The sequence below is a fragment of the Electrophorus electricus genome, chromosome 3 (assembly GCF_041902795.1).
Source record: "Electrophorus electricus isolate QZ-2024a chromosome 3, ASM4190279v1, whole genome shotgun sequence".
Classification (NCBI taxonomy): Eukaryota; Metazoa; Chordata; class Actinopteri; order Gymnotiformes; family Gymnotidae; genus Electrophorus; species Electrophorus electricus.
This window is the reverse complement of record NC_137499.1, coordinates 25,212,527-25,222,461: the sequence shown is the minus strand read 5'-3', so window position 1 is coordinate 25,222,461 and position 9,935 is coordinate 25,212,527. Positions and strand designations below refer to the sequence as shown.

Below are 9,935 nucleotides of genomic sequence, written 5' to 3'. Positions count from 1 at the left end.
ATTTGCTCTCACTTAATCAAAATCAAAAGTGCTTTTCACAAATCAAAAGTGCTCTTATTAGGCCCACAGGCAACCAGGAATAAGCTCTCTAATTAAAACTTTTTTTTTAAAAAAAAACATTGGTCTCCCAGTTTCACAGCTAAGTGTTTAACAGCTAAAGATCTAGTGAATCTTTAATGGCTTGATATTTTACATCTTATCCTGTGTATAATTACAATTTTGTGTAATTTTGCATAGCAGTCTCTAGTCAGAAGCAAATATTATTTAATTACAGGAAATTTGGTCTGGGCATTTATTAGGTCATTTAGGAACCCAGAATAGCTCTCTATTGCTTAGTTGTTCATATTAGCTATCTTGTTCTTATTACCTTGTTGTATGTTATTTATGTTATGTCAAAAAATATTGGTTCCTCTCAAGGTTTCTTCATGTTGCCTTTGGCTTGATTACTGTGGGTTTGGACTCAGACATCTGTAAAGCTGCTTTGTGATAATGGCTGCTGTAAAAAGTACTATATAAATATATTTGACTTAACTTTATTAAAGCTAGAGTTCATGGATTCTTAAGCCCAATGTTTTGTATTGATTTCTTGTATTTCTTTAATTTCTTCATATCAGGTTCGCCCACCCTGGCGTCGTGGGCGACGTCATCTTGTGGTATATGTCTGAGCCATGTGTTATCATGTGTGTTACTTCTTGTTGTTTGGATTTTCACATGGACTTTTGGCTTACCCTCTTTGGCTGTTCCCTGTCTGTTTTGGTTTACCTTGTTGATGGCTTTTCTGGATTACAACTTTCGCTTGTTCATTGGATTATGTGTGTGGACTACCCTTCTTCTCTAATAAACTGCATCCACTATACTGCACTCGACTCTGTCTCTGTACGTGCTCGGAACATGACACTTCATTATGGTGACTTGGGAGTTGTTGAGTATCCTGGCACTATGTCCCTCAAAAAGGAAAAATCACATGAACTGAAGCCCTCTAACAGGCATAAACCTCTTCTTCTGATAATAAGTTTCTCTTCTCTTTCTGTCATTCCTTCATTTGTGCTTGACATTGTGTGCCTTCTCTGTCTCTGTTTCCATCTCCATCCCCTCAAGTCTGAATACCACATGGCCACCAGATCTACTATGAGTGTGAGCGTCTTTGGTCCATGTAAATATCATTTGGAATAGAAATACTATACCAACACCAAAACCTCATCTCTATTGTAAAACTTAGTGGATGGCATCTAATGGTGTGAGAAACACATTTCAGACAGAGGACCTTCATCAGCTGTGCAAGCAAGGTGACCTTGAAGGACCTCTGTCTGAAATGTTTTGTTTCTTTGGAAACTCTGAATACTTTATTACAGTTTTGAATATATCTACATCTCTTACTAAAGTATACTGCAGTTACTCACCTGGAATCTTCTTTGGTCACCACCTGGATTTACCTAAGCAAATAGGTAAGAGCCTCCCATTGGATAATTACTGCATGGGTGATAATGTTTCAGCTGGCAACAAGTTATTTAACCCTAACTGATGCAGTGAGTAGCTTCTCATTTGTTAAACAACCAAAAGATGTTAATCTGTTTCAGAAGTATCAAATTATTGGCATGCTAAAATCAGGTTAAGAACTGTCCAACGCATTATTAAAAAGCGGAAGCACAGTGGGAAACATCATCTTTGAGGAAGGAATGTGGTCGGAAAAAAAATTTGAATGATCGTGATCCGCGATCACTTAAACGTGTGGTGAAATCAAATCATAGAAAAACAACAGTAGAACTGAGGGATATGTTTAATAGTGAAAGTAAAAGCATTTCTACATGCACAATGAGAAAGGGAACTCAAGGGATTGGGACTGAACGGCTGTGTAGCCTTAAAAAAACCACTTGTCAGTGAGGCTAACCAGCAAAAACGGCTTACAATGTAGTGAGTGCTGAAAGAGGAAAATTAAGATTACATGCACGGCTCTTCTTGCTCTCATCAGATTATCGTGATTAGCCATAATTAGGGTTTGGGTTGATCTTAAAACTCCTGAAAATTCTTTTTTAGATCAAGTTGCACAAACCACTCACATTTGGCCTTATTTTCATTTTCTTTCTTTCTTTCCTTCATTTTTCCATTTTTCTTTTCTTCTGCCTTCACTCAGACACCCTCTATACTCATTCATATGTGCAGAGCAATGAAAGAAAGAAAGAAAGAAAGAAAGAAAGAAAAAGATTGTTCATTAGCACAAATGATATGAATAACTAGATTCACTCAACATGTGATAATATACAAATCCTTATGAATACAAATCACCTTTTGGCTCAGTGATGGACACAATGATTGTTAAATCAGTCAGCAGGGGGCTGATTGGAACTAGTTTGAAGGTTAGCTAAGGTTAGCTATCACACTTGGAAACATCTAATTACTTTTGTGTGATTGAATGGAGGGTAATTTCCATCAAATTGCTGCAGTGAGAAATAAATCTCACTGAGCATTTTCAAAACCAAGCTGGAGGTAATTTTAAGTACAATTTTAGGTAAGAAAGGAGTAATATTTTAAATACATTCCAAACTGCTGAAGTTTCCCTTAAACTTGTGTTTAAAAAAACATGTTTAAAAATAAAGGGTGGATAATTGTGCAGGCCACCTGAGTTCCTCTGCATTCAGCATTAATTGCTTTCATGCCATACTTTCACTTGTCAAGTTTTCAGTGGTGTGTGCATGTGTCATATTCCCTCAGCTCACACATTCCTTTTAACCCAGGACAAGTGAAAACATGTTAACCCCTTGATATGTTTGTTAACCTGAACTGTATAAAGCAGGATTCCTGTTGCAATATCACTTTCAAAGTTACACAGCTAAACCTGGATGAGTTTCTTCATTGCCGTTGTATAAGATATTTTTAGGTAAGTAAGTTGTGTTGTATTGTTTGTTGTTTGTTGCGCTTATATATGTATGTATTGTTGCGCTTATATATATATATATATATATATATATATATATATATATATATATATATATATATATATATACACACACACACACACACACACACACACACACACACACACACAAGGTTTTCCAAAGAAACAGGACATTTCAGATAGAGATCCTTCATCAGCTGTGCAACCGATGTGCTTCTGAAGTTTTAGGAGGAGAAATCAGCTTATATATGAAAAATTAGTTGAAAGTTCTTTTTTGTTGTTTCCTAACTTCATTGCTATCATAACAACTGGCAATGCAAACAGATATGTCATTAATGCAATGTCCATTAGTATTAAAGTTCCTTGCCAATGATCAGCAAGTCTTATCTTGGTTTCTCCAATATAAAGCTCTTACATTAAATTTAACAGACAACTCCTGTAGTAATAGAGGAGCAGGAATGGGTAATAACAACTGATCCTTAAATTATGTTTATTTTAGTGGCTGTGTTAATAAATTCATATGTAGCACCTCTAGAGTGCCTGCAGGGTACAGTACCACAGTTATTATCTGAATGGTGATTTATCTCCTTCTTGACAACATGACTTTTAGGTTTTTGTCTCGACTGTGCTAAATAATAGCAGGCCTTGGAATATGAAAGGGATCTGAGTGAATTATTACTCTTAATCAATATGTTAGAGGTTATTATTATTATCATATGATTGTCAGAATGGTCACCCACTTGGTGGTTGACAAGAGATGCACAAAAATGGGTAAAACATTAACAAAGTTTAATAGCAAAGCAATTGGAAAAGTAATAGTGTAAGATGCATAAAAATATAATATTTATATCGGAAATACAAACCTCAGGGTGCACCAGTAAAATCATCAAACTGAAATAGGCTACTTGTGACAGTGCTGTGTCATCTGTATCATGCTCTCTCTCATTCTTTCAACCATTCCCTGCGCTCAATGTCTTACATGGGTGTCCCTCCTTTTCTTGTCATTCTCCCTATTTGTTCCTCATTTCCTTCTCTAATGTCTCCTCATATATATTCCTCCTGTCTCCTGTCAGTGGTGCGAGTTATTAGTATTGTATTCATATTCTTGCTCATGTCATTGACCTTATCCGTGTATAGATGCATGTTGTTATTTAGATTCATTTTTAATTTAAAGTGACTCTGCACAAACTTGCACTCGAATGACACAGTATTTACGAGGAAAGATTGCAACAGACAATGCTAGAACTTTCCTTTGCTCTGTAATGTCACAGTGTCAAGACTAGAACACCATGTTATCACTGGGGAGGAAAAGCAAGGAATCGATCTTATATTTACATTCAGCATAGTCCTTGTTAACTGAGAGGCCTAGGCAGAAGCAGATGTCCCCTGGGAATTGCAGAAATAGGCCCTTGTGCACTTATTCCAGATTGTTTCATGCAGTATGTGTCTCTTGACTAGACTAGACACATACTGAATTTAAAGCTGTATCAGCTAAGAGGTTGCTCTGAAATTGCTGATCAGAGACCAAAAGGCCTAAAATGTTCAGTTCCAGCCTGAAATATGAGGGTGCTGTTATGTATAGGTGTGTAGAGGTCGGCAGAGTCCATATCCCCATCATATCTGGTCCTCCATGTTGATTGGTCCTTCCAGCAGCAGTGGTAGCCTATTCTTTGGTAACTGCACATGACTTCATTTCTCATCCTTACAATGTAACTGGTGTATGATACATCTTTGAAAATCATTTTTTCAAGTAGAATTTCAAATATTATTCTAGATTAATCATGATGATATATTGTATTTTTCACAAACAATTCAGGAAAAAAGGAATGAATTATACTTTTGTGCAACACATCATTACACAAATAATAAATGACCTGTCACAGGATACTATGAATGTTTTGTGAAACTTCAATTTCAGTATTGTTAAAGAAATTGCATTTCAGCAGGGTCAGCAGAGTGAATATACCAGTTTGTACCAGACAGCCAGGTCAATCAAGGTCATCCACACTCAGATAGAGAAAGTTCCTTATGTGGTGCCCTCTCTCCACATAAACAATACAGAACCTTCCTAACACTTTTGATTAATTTGCAAGGCACAGGCACTCTGTGCCCTCCAGGGATTTTGCTCCTACAGTGATATCTGAAGAAGATTCCAGATGAGTAACTGCAGTGTACTGTAGTAAAAGATGGAGAGATTAGTCAAAATTCTAGTCAAAATTGCAGTGAAGTACACAAGGCTTCCAAAAAAGGAACAGCTGATGAAGGAACTCTGAAACATTCATTCTTCTTCTCTCTCTCTCTCTCTATCTCTCTCTCTCTCTCTCTCTCTCTCTCTCACTTTATAGACACAAAAAACACGTATATACACTTATGCCCTTAGCTGCAGTATGCCATTCCATGTATATTGTTGAACTTTGCTGGCGTAAATTCTAACCATCCTCTGTCTACTTCAGTGTAGACGGAAGAGATGCTTTTTTTGAACCTTATAATCTTCCTCTTAACAGCCTGGCTGGTCGTCCTAAATGCAAAGCAAAATTGCTAAAAGTAACAGAGGTTTTTAAATACTACATGACTCATTTAGGGGAGGTCTTGTCACATTTCCAGGTTCTCAGCCAAAATGAGACCGACTGCTACTTATTTTACCATCTTCTGGGTCTCGTCTGCCATCTTCAGTGAACGTAAGAAATGAATTCCAAACATGTTTTACTGAAAAGAACTGAAGCAGCTAAAAAGACAAACCTTGGTTCTGCACCAATATGCTATCCTACTCCTACTAATAATGATTTTTAATACATTATTCAGTCAATAAATATAATATTTAAAAAATAACTACAATATGACAACAATAACTTATTTCTTGCACTTTTTTAAAATTCCCCTTCCTTTAAAGAACGTTAAATCAAGACAAGGCAAGATTATTTGTTTAGCACATGGCAATTCAATGAGCGTTACACAGACAGCAGAATAATAACTTAACTGGAGAGCGCGAAGCCAAAACGAGTGCTTTATTACAAAACAGCGAACGAAAGAAATGACGAACGTCAACAAGAAAACGACACATCAGCACCAACAGCAGTGTTTCAGACTGAAACATGCAGGCTTCTGTTCGGGCGCGATGTGAATGCAAAGCGTTGTGGTCTTTAATAGAGAGAATAATTAAGAGACGCGAGCAACAGATGAAAGTAATAAATACTTTATAATCTAGGGGACTGGGATCGCGTTTTGTGTGTGTGTTATTTATTATCATGTGAGAAAGCCAGATGTATCTGTGTACCATCTACAAACCTTTTTAAAGCATTTATTAATATATCAGTAGGTATAACAGAAACAGTCACTGTAAAAAGGCCTACCCAAATTCACATGTACTAGTCTATGTACTAACCTAGTTCACTGTTCTAACTAATGGAACAGAAATAAAGATTGAAAATAAAAACAGGCAAAGCTACCTTGTATGCTAACTGACATCTGTTCTTGACGAATGATATTCTTCATATTATTCATGTTTTTCTCCCTCTTTCTCTTTTACTACTCCAAATATCATATCTTTTCATACTCCAAATATATCACAGCAATGCATGATGGGCATGACTTTCTGAAAGTTATCCTGAGCGGACATGTACCAGGAAAGTAACAGACCTATTCACAAAAAAAAAAAAAAAAAAACCTGAATGCAAGCCCTCCGGTTTGGGAAATCAAACATTATTTAATTTCATCGTTTATTTTGTGTATCGCAACAACCAGTTCAGAAGCTATAAAAGAAAGCCAGCTTGTGTCTACACAAACTTAAAATATGTTTCAGACAGCAGGAACTTGTGCAACACTGGTTACCTTTTGTTTTTAGATAAACCACCAAGAACTACTAAGTAGTTTAAAACATAAACAACTAAAGTGCATTGCTGGTGTTGTTTTACAGTGTTTGACTATGTTAATTAAATCACCCTGGTCTATCCATGCGCTATTATGTTAATGCTATACATAGACGTAATTTACGATGGGACAAGTCCCCACCACTTTCTTTTTGAAATGGCTGATTTTGTTCCCACCACTGTTTAAAGCGTAGACTACTCTGGAAATATTAGCGTTTCGTGTACAAGCAGTATTTGCTATATTTATTCTGTAATCATTCCAGCCATACTGTAATTGTTTTAGTCAATAAAACGAAATGCATTAGGTTACTAATTACATAATCAGATGATGTTCGTGCTTTTCCTTTTTTGAAGGGAACGTGAATTTGAATTAAAATTACACACATCATGATAGGTGGTCATACCGCCAGATCCCCAAGCAGACTGCAATACCCAGCAACCCGTTTATCACCCAGTCAACGACTCAACCAATCAGAGGCGTCCAATCAGAACAGCGTCACCAGAATATTGACCTCGCCTGTATGTCCTGATTATTGGATTATGTAAGACTGTTTCAAAATCTAAGTCATTGCGAAGTATTGCCTTTAGTTTTCTGGAAGCATACCGAGTGTTATTTTGGATTGTCTTTTAGTGTACCGTACCTTTTCTTAGAATTCCTCGTTGTTGTATTTTCGCCTGACCCTTTTGGATTGTCTGCCTGGTAATATTGTGATTGATCTTCTGGTTTCTTACTCGGACTATTATGCTCTCTACGATTTGGATTATCCTTTTATATTCTCTTTTTGTCGTCACACTGGATTATTGCACAACTTTTGAACAAAAAAGAAACCAATTTGTTGTTTCATATCCGAAAGCATCTGATTTTGCCCGACCCATCACAATATGCCTGTTATTTCACTAGAGAAACATGAGCTAATGAGAATTGTTATAAGATAACTACAAGATTATCCAGTAAATGAAAGGAAATATTAAATATCACAAATTATAATGAAATTGACACATTTAGATTAGGTGAGCTGATGAGATGTCAAGGTGTACATTAACAGTTAAATATAATCAGCAGTGTGTGTGTGTGTGTGTGTGTGTGTGTGTGTGTGAGAGGGAGTGGCAGGATACATTTTGACATTTAGCTGTTCCTACACTAATGGTTTATGCAGTTTCCATGTGCCAAGATCTGTTATGTTTACTTCACAATACACCGTGTGTCGCTTCCCAGGGGGAAGAGCAGCAAGTTTCGCTGAATCTTCAAAACCAGTGGATCTCACCATCACTCTCCACAGGCTCATGAACTGCGAGGTTCCCATTGTCCTAGAGTGCTCCATTTCTTCAGCAGAGAACTACAATGTCATCAGAATGGAATGGGTCGAGTTTTGTAACCTCTCTGCTCTTGGCCCACAGTGTAAATACAGAAAAAATGAATCCCTAAATCTCACTATCCCATCATGTAACAACTTGAAGGACAAACAGGAGTACTTCTGCGCCGTGCAGACAGACAATGGACATGCAATAAAAAATATTAGCATTACTGTAGAAGGTGAGTTCACTAGTGATGTAGCTCCTGTGCACATATATCTATACCCCTAGATAATATGGTTTAGCAGAAAGTGTATTGGATGGAAGGATAGGGTCTCTTCAGTCTCTGATTCACACTTTTCTTCCCACTGCAGACTGCAAAGACATTTCCCTAGTGAGTGTTCAGGCCAACCAGAAGCATTGTGTCTTCTGTGTAAATGACTCCAAAGGTCAAGTGAACTGGTTCCATGGCAACAACAATGTGACCTCCAAGGCCACTAACAACAGACAGTGGAAGACTCCCAATGGACATCTCAAGATCAGTAGTGATCTTCCCATCCAGGAAGATGCAGATCAATATTATTGCTCCCTGTGGTTACCTAATAATAGTCAACAATCAGGGATCTTCTCCCATTTCATGAACAAAAGCAGGTTGCTGTGGCTCTTCTTCATCTTCCTCATCCTCCTCAGCTACATTTTATCTTAAAGGTCAGGCTTTTGGTCAGGCACCATGTAGAAAATTTAGAGCTGCAGTCATTGATATGTAGAAAATACCTACAAAATGACACACATTCTCTAAGGCAACAGTGGTAATGTTATTAAAGTCAATGGAATCAGGGACATTCTTTTTCAATAAATAAATTCTGCAAATTAATGAGTCAGGTGTTGTTAAAACTTGTTATAAATTCTTGGTGAGACATATTGTCAAGGAACAAAAGCATGTGAAAAGTGATTAAGGGCAGAAAGAACCTGTTTGTCCTTCCAGTTGGCATATCTTTAACCTGCTGCAACATGTAACTCTAGGCTAGCAAACAGTAGCTGCTATATTAATTACTGAACTAGACATGACCAGAACCAGATATAAGAAAAATTGTATAAACATATACAACTGCAATTAAATTTCATTTATTTCATTTAACAATAATCAACAGAATTAACAGACAACAACAGCAACAAAATACACCTCACTCCTGTTGGATTTTTTAAAATGTTTTCATCTTACATAAATTAACTAAAGTCAGTAACCATGGAGACACTGGATGAACTGCTTTTTTGAGGGAATAATAGATGCTAATTAAAAGTGACGTTACAAAAGCAAAAGCTAATTTCATTCTCCCCTTCTAAAGAGAAGCACCAAAGTTTTAATTATTGTTATAAAGTACACAGTGTTCTCATAAGGTCACACAGCAAGGGAAAAATATTCAGCAATGGAATATTCAAGGTATCACAGAAACACATGCACACAGAGAAATAAAGCATAGAAACTAAGTATCCAAAACGTGTCTCACTTTCAGCACATCCTCAGTTTTGTTTGCAATTTATCCTAGTTCCACAAGGGGAGCTATAAACTTGAGCTATAAGCACAGACTTAAAGGAAAAAAATAAAAGAAAAAAATTTGTGAACAAACTTATTTGAAAAAGAAAATGAAATGTCCATACACAAATCATAGTCATTGCCAGTGTTTAAACAGTTTAGTAATCATCACATTAAGTCAATCTCATCCAAGAAGAATAACAACCCATTTAAGGATGTATAGTTTTTCCTTCATCTATCTTTTACATAAACACACTACAGGTTTGTGAGTGCAAAAGAAACTGAAACATATTCTGTGTGCATAGAATGGAAACTCCTTCTTTGCAGTTGTGCAAAGTCTGTAAAGGTG

General features: G+C 36.6%; 1 protein-coding gene across 1 annotated transcript; it reads left to right on the top strand.

Annotated features, from left to right (window-relative positions):
- Positions 1-2,746: 2,746 nt before the first annotated feature.
- LOC145653745 (uncharacterized) lies at positions 2,747-9,467 on the top strand. Its single transcript, XM_081707737.1, has 4 exons — positions 2,747-2,875; positions 5,498-5,571; positions 7,976-8,293; positions 8,427-9,467. The coding sequence occupies exons 2-4, from the start codon at positions 5,511-5,513 to the stop codon at positions 8,756-8,758; spliced, it is 711 nt and encodes a 236-aa protein (XP_081563863.1). The 5' UTR covers positions 2,747-2,875; positions 5,498-5,510; the 3' UTR covers positions 8,759-9,467.
- The last annotated feature ends 468 nt before the right edge of the window (positions 9,468-9,935 follow it).